The 26,615-nt window shown below is 37.5% G+C and overlaps 1 protein-coding gene across 2 annotated transcripts in view; it reads right to left on the reverse strand.

Moving 5' to 3' along the window:
- Positions 1 to 843: 843 nt before the first annotated feature.
- The window catches only part of LOC145764573 (transketolase-like), a 90,864-nt gene continuing 65,092 nt past the window's right edge, over positions 844 to 26,615 (reverse strand). For both annotated transcript variants that reach the window (XM_082576200.1, XM_082576199.1), the window contains exons 6-15: positions 11,656 to 11,739; positions 10,779 to 10,886; positions 10,277 to 10,404; positions 9,820 to 10,019; positions 8,012 to 8,176; positions 6,784 to 6,940; positions 5,845 to 6,059; positions 5,625 to 5,715; positions 5,096 to 5,266; positions 844 to 1,999 (exon numbers count right to left, since the gene is read on the reverse strand). In XM_082576200.1, coding sequence (XP_082432326.1) covers positions 1,881 to 1,999; positions 5,096 to 5,266; positions 5,625 to 5,715; positions 5,845 to 6,059; positions 6,784 to 6,940; positions 8,012 to 8,176; positions 9,820 to 10,019; positions 10,277 to 10,404; positions 10,779 to 10,886; positions 11,656 to 11,739 — 1,438 coding nt within the window. In that variant the 3' untranslated portion in view covers positions 844 to 1,880. The remainder of the gene's footprint in view (positions 2,000 to 5,095; positions 5,267 to 5,624; positions 5,716 to 5,844; positions 6,060 to 6,783; positions 6,941 to 8,011; positions 8,177 to 9,819; positions 10,020 to 10,276; positions 10,405 to 10,778; positions 10,887 to 11,655; positions 11,740 to 26,615) is intronic.

Below are 26,615 nucleotides of genomic sequence, written 5' to 3' on the forward strand. Positions count from 1 at the left end.
TCAAACGTAACTGATTTTTGCTGTTGTTCGCTCTATGGAAGCAATGAAGCGAATTGTTCTGCAGCCAACCACTCATTTCAGCAGCCGATGTCGACAATTTCGTTTTTATACGGAAGCGCCATTGCCACTTTTAATGTTTTCAAACGTTGATTAGACATAGGCTACTAATTGCCAACAAGTTGGCTTTGCAGGGAAACATAATCATTTAATTTTTTGCAAAATAATCGCAGTGTCAAATGTAACTTCAATACTTAGCTCATTTTAATATAGCTACAACATATAGCCTAATAGAAACACTTGTCTAATAGTAACTAAGTTATTCATCCGAGGCTGCATAGTAGACCTGAAGCTACCTAAAGCCTAAAGTTAAATATTTTGTTGCCTGTGTTTTTGTACAATGTTGTAAAATAGCTGTGCAGTTATTAAACCGGTAACCAGTACCGTACTTGACAAGTTGTAAAACTGTTACGTTTTCAAAAATACATTAGGAAAGACAAAGGTAAGACCAATTTTGTTCCCACCCTTAAAATGTTTTATTCTTCCACGGCTATGCTTGAGAATGCTTTGTAAAAACAGGCACTAGTGAGTAGTGAATGATGTCAATGAAGCAACACAAGTGACAAGAGTTTCTTTCCTAGCTGTCGTTGCTTCATGCTTAACAAATCTCGTCAACTTGTAGGAGTTTCAAGTTCGATGTTAAATTGTTTATGTGATCACGTGGTAAGCAGCGAGCCTGGTATAAAAGCTGCGAGTGGCAAGATTCATATCATCCTCATCCTACTGACTGGCCACTTTGTCAAACTGTCTGACTTTGTTTCGAGACACACACACACAATACGAAGAATCCATCAGTGCGTTGAGCCATGAGCGTATATATTGCTGGCAATTGTAACTTCAATTAAACCTTAAAAGCAGTCTAAAATTGAATTGAAACAGAGATTTGTAGAACCAAGGGATAAAACTTACCATCCGAGAGTGGACGGCACCAAATAAAAGTGTTGCCGGATGCTGTTTGCACTTCCAGCTCAAATATTAATTTCAACAATCCAAAGCGCATTTTAATTCTTGTTTGTTAAGGAGAGCATAAAAAAACTTCTCAAACTTCCATGGAACCTTTTAACTTTTCAATGCAATAGTGTTTAGAAATTTACTTCGTCGGTATCTTGCAGTAGGATGTTACAAATTCATCAAATATCTCACCAATCATTACTTTTACACATACAAGTTGAAGTAATTTTTCGGCATAGTTTAGTTATGGTTTCACACAATATTCGTGTTATGTAGACCACAAGTTTTAACAAATATTTCCAGGCTGTAAGTTTTCCGAATACACCAAACTAACAAACTCAAAACATAATTGCATCACCGAGTTTTACATGTCGCTTTGGAATAACACAGCGCGGTTTTCAAATTCTGGGCAAGTGAGAAAGTTGAAATTAGCATTTAACAAAAAAAACAGTTTAAATCACTTTTGTTCAACGAACCATTTTCTCAACAAATCATTTTGTATTCAAAGCTTTTAAAAATATTTTGCTTTGTATCACAAAGTCAGCAAGGGTTTCTAATGGGGCTATTAAAATATCATACGACGTTATTTTCTTGCTTTCCTTTGTTCATTTCTGATATGGCACCAAACGTACGTTTGACAGTAACCAATATAAGATGATCGTTCCGAGAAACACCTCCCACCAATGACGTCATATGATATTTGAACACTTCTCTTTCCAATTGCTAATTATGAGTCAAACGGCAGCACTGCCGACGAGGCGTCATTAGGTCAACAATACTAATCGATTGTTGATTGAATTTTTGTCGTTGGAATTGAGCACAATTGTGTTTTTTCTATTTTGTAAAAAGCGTTCAAATGACATTAGTTAAAATTACATTGATTTAACAGCACGAATAATGGCAGTGGCGTCGATTTCAAAAGCGGCCAGCAACTCGTTGGGCGAGCCACTGTAGGGCATGCCATTGACAGCCAGTCGCTTGTGACGAATTCCTGCAAACACACAAAAAAAGTTGGTTGGGGTGTTCTGCAAACATCGGCGAATTACCAATGAAAGCTATTAGGATGATATTTAGGCTCGCACAGTTGTTAGCTTTGAATATTTTGTGTAACAACACGCACTTCTTGGTGTCATCCTGATCATCACATTGTTTTCCCAATCCTAGATGTGATGCTGTAACTTTTTAAAGCTTTGACTCAACTAATTCATGACGCTTTTCTGCAAATGGACATTACTAGCTCATTTGTTCAGTGAGTATTCGTGTAAACCAGGGCTACTTAACTGGCGGACCGTGGTCCGAATCCGGACATTCTGGGTGTTGAAGGTGGGTCTCGGGCTTCTGAAAGAATAACCTCATTGCCACACTTTAGGGCCTCTTTAAACAGATTTCTATTAGTAAAAAGCAATTTTTTGTGATTATCCAAGGAGCTGGGGGCTTCGCCTCAAGACCCCACAACGCTTTGCCGTCTTCTCTGATGTGCGATCCACACAGCTACACTACAAAGAAACACAATAGGCTACATTTTTCGTTTTTTATTTCTTTGTTTGTGTCAGACAAAAATCTAAGTCGTGTTCCATACTACCTGAAAAGTGTTTCGGTGCTCGTAGGCTACTGCTGGTTATTTAATTTTCGTGGTTGCATATGAAATATTCACCGGACCGCAAAAATATTCAACTTGTCAAAATGGACCTTTGCTAACATTAGTTGAGTAGCCCTGGTGTAAACTATACAGGAACAAGTTTTAGAGGTAATTTTGCAAAGTTTTTATTGCAATATTGTCTGTTCAAAAGCGACGGTTTTTTATTTGTTCAAAGCGAAAGACTCACGTCACAATTACCTGCTCTTGTTTCTAAAGTCAACAAACTACGTCTGGACATTACATAATAAAATGTTAAAAAGCGACATCCCATCATGAGGTGGGAATATCCCTTCCACCCCACGATGCGCTCAATTAGCATTTCCATATAAAATAAATCCAAACAGTTGATCGTTACTCATCGCTAGCATGAGGTGGTAAAAGAGTCGCGACCCAAAGGCTCAAAGGACAACGAACATTTTGTATTTTATTAATTTAACTTAAGAGTATATTATTTAAAGTAACGTTGTCCGAACTTTGTTCAGCGGTAGTAGTGCAGCCACTAGTGACGCTCGAACGTTATCAACAAATGCTGACATGCCACTTGCTATCATATTCTTAAGGTCGGTGAGAGTAGTTTAAAGCAAACAAATGCTGACATGCCACTTGCCATCATATTCTTAAGGTCGGTGAGAGTAGTTTAAAGCAAACAAAAGCTGACATGCCACTTGCCATCATATTCTTAAGGTCGGTGAGAGTAGTTTAAAGCAAACAAATGCTGACATGCCACTTGCCATCATATTCTTAAGGTCGGTGAGAGTAGTTTAAAGCAAACAAATGCTGACATGCCACTTGCCATCATATTCTTAAGGTCGGTGAGAGTAGTTTAAAGCAAACAAATGCTGACATGCCACTTGCCATCATATTCTTAAGGTCGGTGAGAGTAGTTTAAAGCAAACAAATGCTGACATGCCACTTGCCATCATATGCTTAAGGTCGGTGAGAGTAGTTTAAAGCAAACAAATGCTGACATGCCACTTGCCATCATATTCTTAAGGTCGGTGGGAGTAGTTTAAAGCAAACAAATGCTGACATGCCACTTGCCATCATATTCTTAAGGTCGGTGGGAGTAGTTTAAAGCAAACAAATGCTGACATGCCACTTGCCATCATATTCTTAAGGTCGGTGAGAGTAGTTTAAAGCAAACAAATGCTGACATGCCACTTGCCATCATATTCTTAAGGTCGGTGAGAGTAGTTTAAAGCAAACAAATGCTGACATGCCACTTGCCATCATATTCTTAAGGTCGGTGGGAGTAGTTTAAAGCAAACAAATGCTGACATGCCACTTGCTATCATATTCTTAAGGTCGGTGGGAGTAGTTTAAAGCAAACAAATGCTGACATGCCACTTGCCATCATATTCTTAAGGTCGGTGAGAGTAGTTTAAAGCAAACAAATGCTGACATGCCACTTGCCATCATATTCTTAAGGTCGGTGAGAGTAGTTTAAAGCAAACAAAAGCTGACATGCCACTTGCCATCATATTCTTAAGGTCGGTGAGAGTAGTTTAAAGCAAACAAATGCTGACATGCCACTTGCCATCATATTCTTAAGGTCGGTGAGAGTAGTTTAAAGCAAACAAATGCTGACATGCCACTTGCCATCATATTCTTAAGGTCGGTGAGAGTAGTTTAAAGCAAACAAATGCTGACATGCCACTTGCCATCATATTCTTAAGGTCGGTGAGAGTAGTTTAAAGCAAACAAATGCTGACATGCCACTTGCCATCATATGCTTAAGGTCGGTGAGAGTAGTTTAAAGCAAACAAATGCTGACATGCCACTTGCCATCATATTCTTAAGGTCGGTGGGAGTAGTTTAAAGCAAACAAATGCTGACATGCCACTTGCCATCATATTCTTAAGGTCGGTGGGAGTAGTTTAAAGCAAACAAATGCTGACATGCCACTTGCCATCATATTCTTAAGGTCGGTGAGAGTAGTTTAAAGCAAACAAATGCTGACATGCCACTTGCCATCATATTCTTAAGGTCGGTGGGAGTAGTTTAAAGCAAACAAATGCTGACATGCCACTTGCTATCATATTCTTAAGGTCGGTGGGAGTAGTTTAAAGCAAACAAATGCTGACATGCCACTTGCCATCATATTCTTAAGGTCGGTGAGAGTAGTTTAAAGCAAACAAATGCTGACATGCCACTTGCCATCATATTCTTAAGGTCGGTGAGAGTAGTTTAAAGCAAACAAATGCTGACATGCCACTTGCCATCATATTCTTAAGGTCGGTGGGAGTAGTTTAAAGCAAAGGAGAATATATTTTCCGTAGCCTTGAGAGAAGACTGAAATGTATCACGCAGGCCAAGTGCCTGGAATGATACGTTGCAGAAACACAAATTACAGAAGATGAACGTCATAATAATGTAAAAACCAGTTTACTGAAATTTTGCAAGAAACGTTAGCGCAACTTTTAAAAAAATTAGTTTTTTGTTACTCACCTATTTCCTCAGATAAGGCCTCAGCAACCGCTCCACCAATCCCTCCCTCGGGGTAGTGGTCTTCAACGGTGATGAGGCGCCCTCCAGTGGCTTTAACACACTTCAGAATGGTGACCTTATCAATCGGCTTGATGGTAAATAGGTCGATCACTGTGATTCCAATATCTTCCCCTGAAATCCATCTAGTTCTTGGATTGTGTATAAAATTTCAGACCCGCTAAAGCCACAAGTGAATGGCAGCATGGTGAGAATAGCCATAGCCAAAACATGCACCTATCGTGTGGCTAACGGATAAAATGCAACGCGGATTAACAGGCAACGAAATATATTGTTTGCAGCTTGACGCGACGCACGCAGCTGCAAGCCCAATGCTTGTGATTTATAAGCAGTACACACAATATTCCAAACAATCATCATCATATCCGTTCTGTCGATCATTCTGTAAATCTAGATCCAAATAATAGGGAAGATAATTCACAATTGCCAAGTCCGACAGTTCGTTAAAAAGTTCAAAAAACAACCCGTTTACCTTTGAGAACGTCGTAAGCTATCAGAGCCTCCGATAGAGTAACTCCGCCTCCAATCACCGTCACTTTGTCGTTGTCTGTCCTGCGGAGGATCTGCACAAGAGGGTGGGTGATTTGTTTGCAGAGGTCTGATTGCATTTCAAAACAAATCAATGTCTGATACAAGATCAAGTTGTGATGAAAGAATGTTATCTTAAGAGGAAACATTGGAGCAGAACTTACGTTAGCGACGCCAATCTTTAATTGGAAATCGTTGCCGTATACAATGGGAGTGGCCGTCCTGGCGCCCCGGATGTAGCATATTCCTTTCGTATTGGCAGCGAGTTCCACAGCTCTTTCCACGGACACTGCGTCCGATGGGTAAAACACTGTGGATCCTTGAACGGCCCTGAACATAGCCAAGTCTTCTAGCGCCATTTGGGATGGGCCGTCAGCACCTTATTTCAAAAACTGTCGTTAGCACTCTATCGCAACGTCTCACAAAAAAAATGACATAAAAACATCAATATTCAAAGAGCTTAATATCGTAGCTTTTTTCGCTTAGTTTAGATTGAAAAAAAAACTATTTAGACATTTCTATTATGGCAAAGCATTCTTGTCGTATTGAGCAACTGTACAGTGAGCGTTGATGAAATAATATGCGTCATCAATAAAGTGGTAGCAGGGAGGTGGAGACTGGAAGGGAAATTTTATCAAACCTGAAAATGCCAATCACGCCAACCAGACAGGTAACGGTTGAATAAAAAAAAGTTCTGGAGTACTGACAGTTTTACCCACTAAATGTATTATTGATTACATTACAGAAGCTGGGAAATTTGGGTTACCAAACTCTTTCTCAAGTTTACAAGACATGGGTAGTGTTGCTTTCAAAAGAAGAGTATAGATATTAGATAATTAGATATGCCTAAAAGAAAAATTGGAGTAGGACCAAAAATACCCGACATTTTTAATTGGTGCCCATGCCCAAGTGAAGACTCATTCACACAAAGTTTTGACATTGTAACAAAGCCGTCATATTGTAAAATACTTTAACACACCAAAATCATTTTGTTTAAAGATATAGCTTGCCATCGAGCATATTCGGCAAACATCTAGTAGATGTTCCTTACTTTTGTAATCAAATGAGCGCTGCATAGTGCAAGCACAGACAACGCGACCTACCAATGGATATTCCACAATGTGAACCGAAGAAGTTGCAGTTAGTGTGAGAGACTGCCCCCATGCGGATGTGATCGTATGCCCTGCACAGAAATGCGGCAAAAGTGCTGACGAAACTCACGGTTCGGTCACGGCAAGCCATGCCCATGGCTACTCCAACCTGGTCGAGAAGCATCAAACTAACGTAAGTTGACTCAAAATTAGTCAAAACCTAACGTAAATTATAAACAAACAATGTTTGGTAACACTGCAACATTTACGTTTATAACAAAACAAAAATAAATTAAAATAGCGAACGTTTTTAAAAAAAAAAACAGTTTTATATGTATGAAAAATATTCGAGAAACATACAATATAACTTCAACAAAACTTTGGTCTTATCTATGTATTGAGCAACTGCTAACTTGCTCACATACGAAATGATAACGTGATAAAATAATTTCGTGATTTCATTAAGGACGTTCCGGTTATGACAGAGATGAGAAGTATTGAGATGCTCCACAATTTTGTAAAAAGTAGCCAAGATGAAAGCTTAAGGTAGGAACTATTCCTGACAATTTTATCTCATTGAAAGCATGTTAGCAAGACAACAAGGCAATGAAAGATAAACTGCTGACATTTACCAGGTTTTAGTCAGTGCGATATCATGATAATACTGCAAATCGATATGATCGGTTTAAGTTTATTGCGACACTTCATTTCGTGGAATTAACTTATGCACAAATATGCAGCTATTATTTGTTTGTTAAATACTCAAATTTGATACTAACTTAGTGCAAATGCTCAAAAATTGATCTAATTGAAAAAGTAAATAGCAACACTGTTTTTTATTAAACAGGCTGTCTTTGCCTTTTTACTAGTTGTGCAGCACAAAATTTGATGACTGTTCTCAATTAAAATATGACAAAAAAGGATAGAAAAGATTGATAAAAAGTTAAATGAACAAATTAAATGTAGAGGGATTCTCAAGTAGCTCATAAAGTTTTTTTGGCAAAAATGTCTAAAATTTAGATCAAATGAGAACCCTTTAAAAATTAAGATATTGAGCTAAAATTGTACACCTGCAGTTTTCTCATCAATAGACACCACATAAAAGGTGGAAACAAAAAATTGAAACATTGACCCAAAAAGGGGACACCCTAAATTGTGCACGGTACTTTAAAACTTATACATTTTGAAAAGTTAAAAAATTTAAAACTTTTTTGAAAAGTGTTTACACATTGAACCTCACCATGTTTTGTTCAGCAATGAAGCATTCCACAAATCGCTCAGGGAATCTTTTCTTAAAATCTTGAGCAAAAGTTGAGTTCTTCATGTCCCCATCGAGTGAGTAAACACGGTCGCAGCTCTGTCCAATTTTAATGAGTGCTTTCCCATACCCAGCCCTGGTTGCTATCTGTTGGTGAGAAGCAAGAAATGTTGACCCTGTGACATCTGATCGCGTTGGAAACAAGTTTCATACGCTCAAGTGTTGAATAATTTAATCTGATTAGCCAGGAGCAGCAGAAGACCACTTGGTCATCCAGACAGCTGCTCCCAATTGGTCATATTATTAAAAATAAATAAATAAAATCTTCTTCTAATGAAATTGAACAAAAGTCGTGTGTAAAACATTGGCAAAAACATGTACTGTATATATGATTTAGCCAATGTATTATTAAGATGGAACAAAAATCGAAAGACTTGCTTAATATATTTACCTTGGTCAAAAAATTACAACTAAATCCAGTAAAGAAAATGAAATAACAAAAAGAATATAAAAACAGAGAGAGACTGTTCACCAGGCAAAAAGAATATAACTTGGTTGGCAAGCCTTTGGCAAAGCAAGTTCAATATTTAAGTCAAAATTTACCCTTTGAAAAAGCAAGTCTATGACCAACGCATTCTTCCAACTGTCGCATATGACGTGAAACATTGAAACCTTACAAAAAGTTAACTCTTAAACTAAGATCAATGCAAAGAGCACATGAACGAATTATGATGGGTTTACATACCTACATAAAAAAACTCCAGAATGGATTCGAAATGAAACAAAATTACGGGATATTGTGAAAACGATCCAAACAATACAATGGTCATGGGCAGGTCATAACTTATAGCAAGACATCAGATGGACTAACAAATTAATAACTTGGACCTTGTGAAAACAAACGTAAACAAACAAAGGCCAAAAATGAGATGGAGAGACGAGATTGATAAAAATGTGGAACAAACTGGTACATAAAAACACCGGTCTGCTACTATTCGGAGATCCAATTCGGAGAAATCCCAATTCAGAGACAGCCGTTTTTGGAGATCACTAAAATTTCACAGCGGCATCTGTTTATTCAGAGGATGTGCTGATGAAATTTTTTGCCAAGGGATATTTTATACTACTAATGACAATATTGAAATCTTATTGTTTTTTATGATTTTATGCCGAGTGAGACCGCCGAATGTTCATTCATACTTATCTCTTAGAGCGCATGTATTCCCTCAACATTGAGTCGGCTAAGACTTATTCCAACGATGTTCGGTTTATTTCCAACGATTAAAATATATGGCCACAATCCAAAGGTGCCAAACAAAATGTTCGGCAAAAAGTAGCTGTTTTTATAATATGAAATGGCAAAAAACACAACTTATAATTGGGTTGCAACATTTTTGAAACTTTATGTTTTTGGGTTACTTCAAAAAAGATTGAGAACAAAGGACTGGGGGATTCCTTAAACATCGAAAAAGTGCAAGAAATTCTTTAAGCGTTTGTTACATCCACATGAGACTGAAAGGAGGGTAAGCTAGTTGTTTCAAAAATTACAAAGAAGATTTAAAGTTAACAACCTAATGGCTACTTTCACTACAACAAGTACGTGTAATGTATATTGTAGCTGCTAAAGGAGCGGCTAAAGTTTAACCTGCTAGAGATAAGAGTAAATGTCTATAGATTTGAGGGAAACTTGGTCAGAAAGATAGTTTTACTAATGGTCAGACTTTTAAATAATAATTGGTCAAAATTTTCACAAATACATATACAAAACTTGTACAAACAATCAAACATGCCTTTTCACCCAGTTTATAATCTGGGGCTTCTGCCAGCCTGATGTTGCTGATGTTAGTTGGCTTGCAATCGTTGTCAGGGAGAGGCGGAGTTAGACTGATACCTGATGGTTCAGCAACCATCTTACGAAGCTCGGTGAGGATTTTTTCTTTATCTGTTGGAGCAACCGGCTTGCCGTGGAAGCCATGGAGATTTTCTTGGCCTAGAGGAAAGTTTAAACAACTGCTAACGTAAAACCTGTAAAGCTTCGATTAAAAAATAAACTAACTCCGTGTAATGAAATTATTTATACAAAGGTCATGTCGCTAAATGTTTTGTTGTTGTTTTTTCTTACAAAACCAACTATCCTCTTGAAAAGCGATTTGGCAAGATGACCCAGCCAAGCAAACAAATGCTCGTTGAATTCGTGTCTCGTGTGCACTGTGCGGATCATAACAAACCACTAGAAACTATTCTTACCCAGCATGTTCTTTCCCTTTAGCGTCTTCGCAACAATGCAAGTCGGCATTCCTTTGCAAGTTTCGGCCAAATACAGGCCCTTCGCAATCTCAGTGATGTTATGACCATCTACACTTAACGCGTTCCACCTTGTTTAGACAATACAATTCATAGCTTTTGTCACAACAACTGCATTGATGACACCAATAATATATTGTGGCCACTACTGTAGTGCATACCAAAGTCTTTTTATCGCAGACGAAGTATAGCTTTGTTCACCAAAGCAGTTTAGTGTGTCTTGGTACAGTAGTACAAAACAGAAACGCAACGTTTCGCAATAAGAATATCGAAGTCAGAATTACTTGCAAGAGTGCAGCTATAATCGTCGTCAGCAGTTCACTCGTCAAATTAATGCAGACAAGTTGATATTGGCTGGGATCAGATTGCCACGAAAGAACTTTTGGCGCAACATCTTCTGGCCTATAAATGCTTGAATGAAAAGCAAAGTTAGCCAACCACTCACCCAAAAGCCATTGCGCGACGTTTGTAGGTTTCGATGTCGTGACCTAAAGCGGTAGCCTCTGATTGGCCGAGACGATTCACATCAATAATCATCACTAAGTTATCCAACCTACGTTTCATAAAAATGCAGACATTAATTTTTTCAGGTGACGTGGATAGTGCCGACGTATTCGTTCTAAATTTACAAAACAATCCAATAAATTAAATTACGGTAGGTCAAGGTGCATCATTTTTCCTCATTTTAGATATTGATTGTGGGAATCTTCATCTTCAGACTGAGAAAGCTTCGAGTACATACTCCTGGCAGTTTCCCATACTTGTAGACTGTTCTTTGAACTAACATGGGCCCAATCATGAAGATTGGCAGAGTGAAGTTTCCGACTGTCCAATTGCTGTTGGCCATGAATTATCCATCTACTTCTACTAGATGCTGCTGAATGAAGAGCAGTCATCAAACACGCTGCTCAAGCGGTTTAACAGCTAGAGTGCAAAACCAGTACTGTTTGATTTTGAAGTTTTCTTGTGCATATAGTTGGGGGTTTAACCACTTCAGGTATTAAGGCAGACTTCAACTTTTGCTATTAAAAATAGTGACTATTTCAGGTAAGATTCAACCAAAAAAATATGACGGTCAGCGAAATGCCGACTATCATCTCCGTACACCCTAAAATCGATTTATTAAAACCGATGTAGCTTAAAAACTAAAGATGGCAACATGATGTTTGATATTGCATTTATTGTAGTACGGTACTTACTAGATTTAGTTGAGATATTCAGAGAGTTTATTTATTGTTACAAAAACTAAAAGGAAATAGCATATAATTGAAAGAAACAATTTTTGAGAAGGCTGAAGAGTAAGAGACCTGTTGTGTACTCACTTGTAATAGCTGCTAAACGCCATTGCCTCCCAAACACCGCCCTCGGCCATCTCTCCATCTCCCATCAAGCAGAAGACTCGATAGCTGAACAATGTCACAATATCGTAACATGTTATGCATACAGGTACAGCACACAAGAGAGCAATAATCACATATGAAATGTTTTTTAAAAAGGAAAAAAATGTGAACCAGGGATGTGAAAATGGCAATATTTTTTCAACATCAAATTGTTACGTCAGCAATTGCACAGTATTAAGTTAAATGATTATGTCATCTTATAACAAAAGGGTTGAAAAACTTGGTCGAAGCGAAGTAAACATTGTGAGAAAAAATAAAGTTGCCCGAATGGGTGACAATTAAGGATTTAGCACAGGGACCTTGACGCTTGATGTTGAAAAATGTTTCATTATTTGTATTTACTGAAAAGTAAAAATTACGATCACTCTTGTACAGAAAGACACACTAGAGTAGACACAGTGGCATAGCGTGACTTATTTGATTCGAGAGGGGATCACTTCAGAAGCAAAAATGTTTAACTTGACATGAAAATTTAGCTTTAGGGAATTTTTAGTCTAGACCGGTGTTTCTCAAAGTGGGGTAGCGGTCCTTTAGAGCAGTGGTCTCCAACCTTTTTAAGAAGCGACCCCAATTTAAATGAAATCAGCATTTCCATGCGACTCCATTTTGTTTTCCGATACGGAGAAAAATATTTCAAGTAATGCTGAAACTAAATAGTATGCACAATTACAGAGAAATGTGGCTACACAAAAGTATTCCAAAATGACTGTTTTTAAGCACTTACAAATAACACAAGAACTTGATTTCAAGAACACAAAATTGTCAATTTGTATGGTTGCGCCTGCATACTGTCCACGAGTTTTTGAAGGCGCGCTTGACTTTGCACCATAGGCGCCGAGTTTCCAAAATAGCTGGGCGGGCGAACACACACTGTCACGTCATAAAGGTTATTTTGTGCGTTTTTCAAAAGGGCGATTTTGATCGGTTGTTGGGCTAGCCTAGTTTTACATTTAAGTCTATGTCTCCTCTAACACGATTTGGAAACAAGTAATAAATATAATTGGTACGCAACAACGTCTGGTCCTGGTAATTCAGTTCCGCATGTTTTTGTGATTGGTATGTGCGGGTTGCGGGACGAAAACTGCAATACTGTACTAGTTCCATAATTACATTACTATTGTTGATACAACACGATAACACACACACAATACATCGGTGGGCTCATACGATAAGTCGCTCCTAGCGGGCGCATAGATAAGATACAAGATGCTGTAATGCAACGCAGAAGCGATTTCACGGCAATTCAGCTCCCGAAAAGCCATCTAGCGATAAACTGCGAATCTACAAGTAGAACAGTTATAACGAAGGAGCTGAATTGCATCTAATGACAACCAACGGTTTCATCCGGCCAAACCAACAGGTGACTAATAAAACTTTTCTGTTTTTAGTGAACCACTCAGCAAACTGTCCACTTGAAGCGGTTGACTGTCTCTTATCTTTAGTCTCGTCCTGTTGCTCAACACAACAAACAGTGTACCAGCCTCATTTTTTTAATCAAATATCGATTTCGCTTTTAACACTTTCATGCCTGGGCTAGGGCATCTCATGCCTTACGAATTTTTAAACGCTGAAAACCATACGATAAAACTATTCTAAAAAGCTGAAATTTCATGACTTTGTCACAAAGTTCATACGCATATTGGAGATGCTACTCAAAAATTTGTATCTCAGATACTATTTGAAATACAACGTGGTTTATGACACCTTGTCACAAACAATTTTGCAGTTTGCTCTTTTTAGGAGCAGAAATTTTCTCCTGTTGTTTCTTTATTCACTGGTGATACGCGCCGGCGCATAACACGTGCCCAACTTGCAAAATTGAATCTTTTATAGAAACATCACCCTATTTGCATTGATTCAACGCCAGTAGACGTCAAATTATTATGAGCATCTACTTTCGTGCCTCGCCTTGTGTTAGCTTGTGCAGCTGTAACCGAAATGATCGCGCTGCTTTTACAAGACATACACAACATCAACAGACGTCAAACGTATGTAAGTAATCTACTCTACCATAATATAATCTACCATATAATTTGTTTGCTCAAATATCAAGCAGCGAAAGGTCAACTCTGGTTTGCCGTTCTTGCCCTGACCTAATTCTCATTGTAGAGAAATAAGCACAGCTTGATATGTCCTATCGTGTCATTGCGAGTGCTAACAGCTTATAGATACTTTGCTTATGTCGATACAACGTTCAGCGGTGTTGCGATACAACCTAAGAAAATCATGAGTTTGTTTCACATTGCATTCCTCTTGAATGAATGGTTTTTTGTTACGCAAAACTTTCGCAGGAAATATCGGCCGCTTTACAGCGGTTCACCATCGTCAGACGTTGAAACAGTACAAACATTTGATCTGTGAAAGTAATGTCTATCAGCGAAAATGGAAACACATAATGTCATCCAGGCACTGTTTATTGAAAATGAAGACATGCAGCTCGTCATTGCATTGAGAAAAACTGACTTATCAAAATTTTTCGAAGACAAGAAATTCCAGTCACAAAAAAAATATGACTAGTGCGAAATATTGTAGGCTACAAAACAGACCGTATTGCAAGTGTAGTAAATTAGCATCGTCAAGTATAATGGTAATGAAATTGAACCGCACAGCTTTATAAGTAATATTTCGATCAATTAATAGATAGAAAAATACCCCGCTTTTGAATAAAACGGTGATGACCAAATCATCATCATCATCGGCCATGCCTGAATAAGGCGTCGGCTACCGTGAGTCTCCACAACGATCGATTGTCCATACTTCTAATTAGATTTTCAAAATTTTGGTTTGTCCACGTTGAAAGATTTTTGAAGATTTCCAAACGTGGCCGCCCCTGGTGTCTCTGACCAGGAAATCGCCCCATCATTGCCGAGTGTTCAATTCCGCGTTTGCGGTAGACAACATCCCCGATAAATGTCATTTGCCTTTTTTTGATAGTTGTGATGAGGACGCCAGGGGTGCACCCAGAGCGTCTCCACACTTCTTCGTTAGTGATTTTATCCATCCAGTTAATTCCCATCATTCTACGAATGAACCAAATTTCAGCACTGTTGATCTTCTTTACTATCTTCGGGCATACAGTCCAGGATTCACAGCCATATAGCAGAAATGACCAAATACTGTGATTAAAATATCTAATCTCATAATCAACGATAACATGATGAGAACAAATCTTATGATAGCCCGCTATTTCATTATGAAAACCACTGGTAATAGCAAATTTGAGTTTGCTATTAATCCATGGTTTCGTCCCAAAAATGTTGACATTGCATGGCGGAGTGACCCACGTAGAATAGGTACATCATCCGATCGTCTAGACATGTGTGGTTTGACTAATGACATGGCTAGCTGCCACCCCTCCACAAAACTTTTGTCTCCCTTGGCTTGTGAAAAGGACAACTCGCGGTTCAAGTAACTAATGGTCATCGCATTGACCCGCGCAACGTCTAAAATGTAAGAAAATGCAGACACAGTCCATTTTGCTCATTTCGGCTTGACGCTATAATATGCCATCTTCTGGTCGACGACATCAGTCCCACCCTTGGTAAAATCGTAGAGCTTGATTATTGCAGGTTTTTCCTTTCCGTCATCTTTGGTTACTCCAAGGATTGGCTGCATAGTTGATAAGGCCAGAACATTGCGTTTACCGGTAGATTTTGGTTTGACTGCGTACGACGTAACGGTAATGTGGTTTCTCGACTCCTCCCAGTAAATTTTGGTACTGAAGGCTTCCCAATCAGTGAGAGATTTTAACTCGCTAACCCCTTTTCTATTGCTTTGCCATTTTCCAACTAAAGTTATGTTTTTGTTCCAAAGCCATTCTGCCTAATCAAGTGAAGTGTAAAAGCGATGAAGGGATATGTTTCGTCCTTGAAGCGAAGAAACTCTGTCCAAATTGTGTACCAACGTTTCCACATATTCCATAGTGGAAGTCAGATAGTGTGGTCCTGGTACACCTACTGGCTTACCCGCATAAGCTATGGCGGTATAGGTGAATGACATACGCGCACTATTTATGCTTCTTAGCAAAAAATCATATTTAGCAGGCTTATTTTTTGCCTGAAGCTTATTGCCTGAAGGACACACCAACGCGGGATGGAAACAAAGTCTCATCCAGTGAAAGGAAGTCTTCTGGTATTAAAATCTTTTCACAATTTCCAGTAAAATATTGGAAAAGTTCTCTGATTGTTGTAAATCGGTCACTTTGCCAGCGATTGGCCCTAGTGCTTTTATCATCAAAACGAATATTTGCAGACAGAAATTTGAATCGGTTCAACGACATTGTCGCACTAAATATAGGATGTCCATATAAATGGGAAAAGCAATCTTAATTCGGTGAAATGTTCGCTTGAGTAGTCCTCTAATACACCACAATACAATGAATGCTTCTAGTTCCATGGCATCAGTTTGCTGAAAATGTGAAGCATGCCAAGGTGTTCGTTGAGCCTCCGATATTCGCGATAGCCTCTCTCGTATACATGTGCTGGTGCTTGAAACAATGATGTAGATCCTCTCTGCAGTAAATAAGAAACGCCATGCATCATACGACGTCGTTGCATATTGATAATCGCGCTTTACTCCTGGTAAACTGTGCACCACATTAGCAGAGTTTTGTCTTCCTCTTATTGATGGTTGCTTGGTACTCCAAACAACTTTCACTTTACTTCTTTAGTCAACAACCACCGACATTCGCTCCTCTTCCTGGTCAGGCAATGTATGGTAATTTTCCTCATCCAAGGCGCTATCTAATGATTTGACGTCATGGCTCCTACGACATTGGGACTGCCTATGTCTGACGGTCACGACCTCATTTTCGTTACTCTTGTCAGATGTTAGCGGACCACCTTCACCATCAGATAAAGGCAAATCAACATCACTATCCGAAAAATTTGCATCTCTTTCATCTTCGGTTGCTAATAAATTTGCCGTTTGCTTTGCATCATAATACACATTCGAAACCATAATTTTGAACTGTGGTATAAGGTACACACGGGCCACTTGGTGAAACAAAATGACTTCATTTTGCAAGAAAAATAAATCCAATATAGGGTGTGAGAAGATTTTTTTCTTCAACTGTTCGTGTTTTGAGCAATTAAGAAGTTAAATTTAATAATACAATAATTGGAGGAAAGAGCAGACATTCGTTACAATTATTATTCAGACGCTATACTATCCCTTGCTGGCAGAGTCAGCCATTTGCATTGATTCAACGTTGGCAGATGTTGAATCGTTGTTGAGTGACTGATTTTGATAGCCGAGGTGACTCAACTACTGTATCGCATTTTTCGCTCGATTTTGCCATTGTAAAACATAGCTTCATTCTTACTTTTGACTGACGATGAAAACAGCAGTTATCGAAACGTTTGAATAATATGTTCGCTAATGTGTTAGCTTTGATATTCATAGTCCGAATTTCCTCTAAATCCTACGGTTATGCTCCGAAGTTTATTACTTTACTTCTGGCCTTTTCAATATCAAATTAATTGGCCCATAAAACATATTTCTTCATACAGCCTAATGATGTAACCTGACTTGTAATATCGCCATGGTATTATGTGCATTTCTACATTACTCCTGTACGCAACGTTGGTCTTTAGCATACTAACATATCGTAGATGTCGTTTTATTTGGACAGTTGCTCATAGTACTCCCAGAGCTAAATATACTGCAAACCTGTTGCAGATAATCTATATCGCACCTTTAGAGGAATTCATCAGTACGATTTTACATAATTCAAGAGTTTGCCGCAATAATCAGGAATGCTTTGTGTCTTATTCAAAGTATTCTTCATCTCGTAAATAACAAAGTGCCATGAAACATCAAAATGACGTAGAATAGCTGTAAAGTTTATAAGTTTTGCGCAAAGAAATTAAAATGAGCCAGGATACTTTGTTTTCTGTCCGATATAAACTCATCTATATTTGTCTAAATAGGTTGAATGACAGTAAATTAGCATAATTTGACTGTTACAACCGATTACACAAATATGTGAAACGTATAATGATTTTTAGCAATGATGGGACCGCTTGAAGTACCTCTCATTCTTCATTGTAGGGACGCTATGAACTCATCACGAAAATCAATGACCTAGAATTCATTACACCGTGGTGCTGACAAAACACGTTATGTATGTAGCATGACAGGTGTTATATTATATTGTATCGACGCTCTACGAGATAAATACAAGTGAATATACTTGCAAGAATCTAAGGTACGATAAGGCGTTGTGAAATCAATAATCGAGCAATTTTGTGATTATTATGGGAATACAACATGCATCAAATAGAATCAAATCAAAAATAATTAAATTTGGGCTTCAGCATCTTCTAAGAAACAAGCGTATTTACGACTTCGGCAATGTCGTCGAACAAGGGTAGAGCACATAAAAAGAAAAAATCGTAATGTTTGATTTGTAGTTTGTGCGATAGGCTACAATCAAAGTAAGCAACATATTGTTACAATAATGATCAAGCATTTTACGTTGATTCAACGTAGAAATGCATCGACGAAACATCAGGGACAGACTTTCTGTAACGGAATAAAACTTGTTTACTCTATCTGGAAAGCAGCGAAATGTGGAAAGCAGTCGCAATTCTAAGGGCATTGTTCGAACACACACAAGAACGTCGTAATCATCGAATTGTCATAGTTTGTTTGTTGGCCGGCCAAGCGTAACTAATCAGGCGACAATACGTCTTCACAGTTCAGTTGAGTTTTGTTTTTATTTCTGACCATCACAGCGAAAAAGAGGTCTAGAAAAAGGCAAATGACACGAGAGTGGGAAAAACGAAAGGTTTGTTTCTTTATTATAAAAATCAGGCAGCTTTCAAATTTGACCCGCGTTCATAAACACGTTTATTAACAAACTTTAATAATATGTATTACAAACATGTTAATATCATTCAACGCTCAAAGGCCTTGCGATTGTTTTTCCAGCGGTAAAAGATTCTAGTTCATAACTGAAAGAAGTTATAAGCGGTTAAACTTTAAGGCACTTTGTGCCCCTGCCCAGAAAAACATCGTCTCAAAAAGCCCAGATATGAAAGAGTTAAAGCATCTTCAGTTTGATATTGTCAAGAGCAAAATAATAATAAAAAATTCTTCAAAGGTTAAAAGTTTAGATATTATGACATAACAATGCATGTTGCGCCACCATGGAAACAATGAAACAAATTATATGATCTATTACTACGTAATTACTAATGAAGAAAACGTAACAAGTAAAATTAAATAGCATGAAAACCAAAAGAGTCTACAAGTTTTATCAAATGAAGTAAAAGATAACTAATAAGTTTCTACACTGTCGATTCGATAATCAAGAAATTGACAAAATTAATGGATGTTCTAAAACAATTACGCAGGCAAATAACAATAAAACAATTAACTAATCAATGAAATCAAAAGTAATGACTGTCTATGCATAGTGATATTATTGAGATTTAGCTAAAAAACTTAACCAGAGCAATTGCATGAAGTGCACAGCAAACAAATGTGCTATAGTAAGCCTACAAGTGTTTTTCATTTAAATTTAGGCAAAAACATTTTTTGGACATTTATTTTGGCATCTAACAATTGATACCACAATTCTTCTTTGTGGTCAAGTTTGATTGGGTTTGGTTCTTCTACAAACGTGACTTCAAAGCAGTCTGATAATTGAAGATTTCCCAGTGAAGCATCAGTATGTATTTTTTGGTAATGTTGTAACAGTGCCGTTCTGTCGGTTTTGTCGGAGGAGTTGCCACAGTTACCCGAATTCCAAATGGAGCGATGTTTGTTCCAACGTGCAGAAAATGAATTTTTTGTTTGTCCAACATACTGCTCTTTGCAAATTTTGCAGGTAGCTACGTAAAATCCAAAGTTTTTACATGTCAAATTCTGTTTAAGACGAAAAAGTTTTCCTGATTGCGATGTAAAACTGTGTGTGTCACTGACCATACAAGAAAAGTTTTTTCTACCGCCACACAATGCACAATTTCCGCACCTTTTTGAAGATCCAATGTTTTTAATTTTTTTATTTGAAAAAGCCAAATCCTTGTAAGTCGTGACATAAGATGCAATAGTTGGTGGTCTTTTGAAGACAATACTGGCTGAAGATTTTAATTTCTTTTCTTTGTCTGAAAGCGTCAAAATGTTTGTAAAAGAGGAAGCCCAAATGATTCTTTTTTTTTTTTGTCTGCGTTGGTTTTCTTCTCCGGTGCAAGTCTAGATTTCCAAGTTTTTGCCAAGTCAATAATGCTTTTGGTCATTTTTTTATTAAAGCCAGAGGCTATGCATTTATTGTACAAGCGAGTTAAACTCTTCAAGTAATATGGTTCAGTTTCATTTAATCGACACATTCGAATGCATTCTCCATACACAATTGATTTGAACACACTCTGTGGATGATGTGAATTTCCATGAAGAAATTTTGCGTCCAAAGCTGTTGGTTTCACAAAATCAGAAGTGAAAAATCCCATGTTGTTTTGGCTTGAAATGATGTGAAACACGTCAAGAAACTCAACTCTTTTTCCTTCATCTTCGGTAGAAATATTTCTAAATTTTAGTTTTAGATCCCAAGATGCAAATGTTTCGATCAAGTGCAATTGTATGTTTTCTGTGTTTTGGGACCCAAATGATAGCCACATGATGTCATCGATGAATCTTTTGAATAGTTCCGTTTTCTGTAATACATGCGATATGCTTCGAACAACATAATGCATGGAAATGTTGGCAATCGATACGGAGTTGTTGTCACCGGTTACCAAACCTTGCTTTTGTTTATAAAATTTGTCCTAGTATTGAATAATTACATTGTCCAAGCAAAGCATGACTAAATTAATAAACAAAGTTTGTGTTGTTTTGCTCCATGTCGTTTGTTGATTCAAAGCAAATGCCATTGCTGTTTGTACTAGTCGACGGTTCAGGTTAGGATAGAGTCCTTCTACATCAGCTGCTACGAGGTGCAGTTTGTTATCGTTGTTGTTGAGAAATGTTTTTGGACTTGACTTCGAATTGATGAGTTTTGTAATGTAATCCTTGCTGTCCCTGCAGTATTCATCAATTTCTGTCTTACAGAATTTAACACTAATGGGTTGGAGCATATGTTCGAGGAAAGCAGTAATTCTGGAAGTGGTGATGTTGCCGGCAGATTGTAATAATCTGGTCGGAATATCAGAGATTGTTGTTGTTTTTAAGACTTCTTCGTTTAGTTTGTGAGTTTTAAACAAAGGGTATGCATAAGCTGCGGAGTTATTGCAAAAGTATTTAGCTGTAGGTCCAGATTTTCTATGGTATCCTGATGGTGAATGTTGAATCCCTACGGTATGCAATAAAAGTTTGTCATCCAAAATACCTGCTGCATGTAATTTCTTCATCAAATTTTCACCATCTTCTCTAACTTCATTCATATGCTTAAATTGATGTTGCTTTTATTCAACGTTTTTACCTCGTGAAATTTCTGTAGCTCCTTTTCCATGATTTGGTCATAATCCAAATAGTTAACGATGATTGTTTTTCCGTCTTTGTCTGCACGACAAATGACAATTTCTCTGTCTCTGACTAAAGTTTTAAGGTGGCATAGGGCATTTCTTTGTGACTGCGTTATATTATTTTTAGTGAAATAGCTTTTTTGAATTTGTTTTTCTGCATTTCGTAGTTTAGACGTGACCATTTCAGTGTAGGTGGTGGTTTCTTCATCCAAAACTTCTCGGTTGGGTCTAGATGTTTTAGGAATTTTTAGTTTGTCTGGTAGTCCATTTTTAAAGCTTTCGTTGTCATCGTTATCAGATTTAAAAATATTTTCCCACTCAATTCTACGGATGTGTTGTTGCATGTTGTACCATTCTGATTGTTTGATTGTTTCATTCCATTTAGGTGTTGGCGCAATCTTCAAACCATAAGTTAATACTATCTTTTCATCCTCAGTAAGTGCGTAGTTGGATTTATTTAGAATTATAGCGCCTGCGTCTCTAACCTTGTTCTGTTTCTTTGTTTGGATTTTTCTTTGGCGATATCGAGATGTGCTTTTTTTGTTTTTACGATAATGGTAGTTGCTTTGACATTGCATATTTATCCGGGTTTGTTCTTGTTTATTCCTAAGCCAGTTAAATTTTTTAATAAAGTTATTTTTCTGTGCTGTTCTGTATTTCTGTAGACTTCTTTTCTCATTGACATTGATTTTCGGCCAAGTGACTTTGAAGAAATTGTTAATCTTAGCTTGCAAATCTTTAATCTGAAGTTTGAGAGTTCTTTTTTGTTGGAGTAAAAGTAAATCAAAGTCAATGCCGAACCTATTCAGAGATGGGAGCAGTACATTACATTTTATACACCTTTGAAGAAATTTTACCTTTTCCTGCAGCTTGACGTTCTTGATGGAATAGCTTTCAATTTGCATGACTGAGGGTTCTACAGTTGATTATCAAATTGACTAATAAAACTTTTCTGTTTTTAGTGAACCACCCAGCAAACTGTCCACTTGAAGCGGTTGACTGTCTCTTATCTTTAGTCTCGTCCTGTTGCTCAACACAACAAACAGTGTACCAGCCTCATTTTTTTAATCAAATATCGATTTCGCTTTTAAAGCATCTTCAGTTTGATATTGTCAAGAGCAAAATAATAATAAAAAATTCTTCAAAGGTTAAAAGTTTAGATATTATGACATAACAATGCATGTTGCGCCACCATGGAAACAATAAAACAAATTATATGATCTATTACTACGTAATTACTAATGAAGAAAACGTAACAAGTAAAATTAAATAGCATGAAAACCAAAAGAGTCTACAAGTTTTATCAAATGAAGTAAAAGATAACTAATAAGTTTCTACACTGTCGATTCGATAACCAAGAAATTGACAAAATTAATGGATGTTCTAAAACAATTACGCAGACAAATAACAATAAAACAATTAACTAATCAATGAAATCAAAACTTAAAAAAATAAAATAATTAAAAAATTTAATTAATTAAAAAATAAAATATGAAATTAAAGAATTCATTCATAGCTTGTCACGCCAGTGTCGGAGCCAGATAAGAGCATTGTTTGTGATGTTTTTGAGGTCGTTGTCATCACATGAAGGGCTAAGGGGGCAGTTGGTGAGGATGTGCTTCATCGTCTGATTGTCTAGGCCGCAATCACACATTGGGTCAGGAGTCATCTTCCATCGGAAAAGATTGCTTTTATTTCTCCCGACTCCGCAGCGGGCTCTGTTTAGGCAGCACCACTCTCTTCTCTCAAGGGTGGGAGTTTGTTGTAGACTTTCGGAAGGACTTGGGATGGCAGGATGTTGTGTCCTATCGGGCTCAGAGGTCCACATTTCTAGTCGTGCAGCTGTCGCGCTTGTGTGTTCCAATGGGCCGACTTTGATGAAGCTTTTGCGTGACTTGAGTCTTGCTGGAATAAGTTTGTGTTCATAGAGAGGGTGGCGTTGGTCGGATATTTGTTTTACTCTTTCCTTTTTTGTAGTGACTTCTCTTCGGATATGAGGTGGAGCTATAGTTGCTAAGTTATAAAGGTCGGCGATTGGTGTTGGACGGAGTGTGCCAGTTATGATTCTACATGCTTGGTTTAATTCGGAGTCAATTACTTTGGTGTGGCTTGACCTAGCCCATACTGGAGCGCAGTATTCAGCGGTCGAATAACAGAGAATTAAAGAATGAAATGAAATGACGTGTTTCACATCATTTCAAGTCAAAACAACATGGGATTTTTCACTTCTGATTTTGTGAAACCAACAGCTGTGGACGCAAAATTTCTTCATGGAAATTCACATCATCCACAGAGTGTGTTCAAATCAATTGTGTATGGAGAATGCATTCGAATGCGTCGATTAAATGAAACTGAACCATATTACTTGAAGAGTTTAACTCGCTTGTACAATAAATGCATAGCCTCTGGGCTTTAATAAAAAAATGACCAAAAGCATTATTGACTTGGCAAAAACTTGGAAATCTAGACTTGCACCGGAGAAGAAAACCAACGCAGACAAAAAAAAAAAGAATCATTTGGGCTTCCTCTTTTACAATTACATTTTGACGCTTTCAGACAAAGAAAAGAAATTAAAATCTTCAGCCAGTATTGTCTTCAAAAGACCACCAACTATTGCATCTTATGTCACGACTTACAAGGATTTGGCTTTTTCAAATAAAAAAATTAAAAACATTGGATCTTCAAAAAGGTGCGGAAATTGTGCATTGTGTGGCGGTAGAAAAAACTTTTCTTGTATGGTCAGTGACACACACAGTTTTACATCGCAACCAGGAAAACTTTTTCGTCTTAAACAGAATTTGACATGTAAGAACTTTGGAATTTACGTAGCTACCTGCAAAATTTGCAAAGAGCAGTATGTTGGACAAACAAAAAATTCATTTTCTGCACGTTGGAACAAACATCGCTCCATTTGGAATTCGGGTAACTGTGGCAACTCCTCCGACAAAACCGACAGAACGGCACTGTTACAACATTACCAAAAAATACATACTGATGCTTCACTGGGAAATCTTCAATTATCAGACTGCTTTGAAGTCACGTTTGTAGAAGAACCAAACCCAATCAAACTTGACCACAAAGAAGAATTGTGGTATCAATTGTTAGATGCCAAAATAAATGTCCAAAAAATGTTTTTGCCTAAATTTAAATGAAAAACACTTGTAGGCTTACTATAGCACATTTGTTTGCTGTGCACTTCATGCAATTGCTCTGGTTAAGTTTATTAGCTAAATCTCAATAATATCACTATGCATAGACAGTCATTACTTTTGATTTCATTGATTAGTTAATTGTTTTATTGTTATTTGCCTGCGTAATTGTTTTAGAACATCCATTAATTTTGTCAATTTCTTGATTATCGAATCGACAGTGTAGAAACTTATTAGTTATCTTTTACTTCATTTGATAAAACTTGTAGACTCTTTTGGTTTTCATGCTATTTAATTTTACTTGTTACGTTTTCTTCATTAGTAATTACGTAGTAATAGATCATATAATTTGTTTCATTGTTTCCATGGTGGCGCAACATGCATTGTTATGTCATAATATCTAAACTTTTAACCTTTGAAGAATTTTTTATTATTATTTTGCTCTTGACAATATCAAACTGAAGATGCTTTAAAAGCGAAATCGATATTTGATTAAAAAAATGAGGCTGGTACACTGTTTGTTGTTTTGAGCAACAGGACGAAACCAACAGGTGTGCACAGTTTAATATCAGTGACGTAACAGACGAAACTGTGACGATTGAGACGACAAAATAGAGCATTTTGGCAGCAGAGTTGATTGATAACGCCGTTTGAGAGAAAATTACTCTTTTGAAGAACAATGCTACAGTTTTTACACCGATTTAACATCTGGCGATGTTAAAACGATGTAAAAGCAGTGGAAATTGCGGTCAGACTTTTGCCGCGAATGAAGTTCCTCGCAGGTTTGCGCAATTTACTTGATTCATAGCACTGGGCTACGAGTGGCAGAGTGGAGTCAAACGGCGTGGCTGGACAGTGGACACTTTTGCTCGTTTATCGGCAAATCAACGTTGTTTAACGTTGCATGAATGTAACAATGGCAATAATTGACGAAAACTAATCGCTTAATTAGTAGGTCTAGTAGGGCCTATCATATGGCGACAAAACCCTGCGAATAAGGTAAGTAGGCTAGTATCAGAAGGTGGCAGATGGGTACAGAAATTTTGGGACTTAAAATTGCATTACATTTTCTTTTAAATTCCTGAAATGTCCGGCGGGCGCGGCTCGCCCGCGAATTTTTTTCCCACGAGATTTCTGTCTCATTGATTCTAGTCACTCTAAACGTAAGATTTTCCGAAAGTGTTTTGAGAGATTGGTTGATTCAGATTGCGAAATAACTATTTGCCAATGAAATTCTGCAATAATAAAATATCAGCTTTTCCTAACCCTAATTTTTTTGAAAAGCTCTTGTGCACCGCAAAAATTAATTTAAAGAAAAAAAGTTTGACTTCGACGGGCGTCGAATTCTCGATCTCACGATCACTAGGCAGAGGATGAAACCACTGAACCAACCGTGCCAACGAGAAAAATTGCATTCACACGGTTTTAATACAAACTTTTACCAAAATATGTAAATGAGACAGAAATCTCGTGGGAAAAAAATTTCGCGGCCCGCCCGCCCGGGACTTGGCGCCGGTGCTTTGCACTTTACTTTGCGCTTAACCGCATGTCACGCTCTACTTCCAATCGATTACGATGTTTCGTTTTTAATATACTCATGGCACTGAATCTGGCTTCACACAGCCGTGTGGTTCAAAACGGGTAAGTACAGTAGAACTCGGTTAATCCAGATTCGGTTAATCCGGATCTTTGCCTAATCCGGATGAAACTGGAAGTACAAATGATTTGTAATCTTTTTCTTGAGAAACAGCTTCAGATTATCCGGATTATTTAATCCGGATCTTCGCCTATTCCGGACAAAAGTTGCGCTTTCTCTATCGCTTTATCCGGATTTTCCCGACAGTTTTGCCATTTTATGCTAAAACGTAACGTGGCTTATTGCGAGAAATTTCTTGTCTATTGTTCCGTTAATGTGACGCAATAAATTATTGCGGATTTCTTCTTTTCATGAACAGTAATCCCTCCTAACGCAAAATTCGAGCGCAAATGCCCAAACTCGTACTGTAACTTGAAAAGATGTCGGTGGAATTTTCGGCAGGATGTCGGTGATGTTTTTCCAATAGAAGACTTTGTTTGATTTTTTGTAAGTTTTCCAAAGAAACTCGTCTTCCGTAACTGTTTTCAAAAGTTTTGAGTGACTACAGATTATTCCGACACGCATGTCTGAAGATATAACTTTTGCCAGTGTGTTCTTGCGTTAGACGCAGAGTCTACAAATACAGTCGTTTTACATGCATACTGCATTTCAAAAGAATTCTATCGCTAATAT

Source organism: Aplidium turbinatum, chromosome 2 (genome assembly GCF_918807975.1).
Source record: "Aplidium turbinatum chromosome 2, kaAplTurb1.1, whole genome shotgun sequence".
NCBI classification, from domain to species: Eukaryota; Metazoa; Chordata; class Ascidiacea; order Aplousobranchia; family Polyclinidae; genus Aplidium; species Aplidium turbinatum.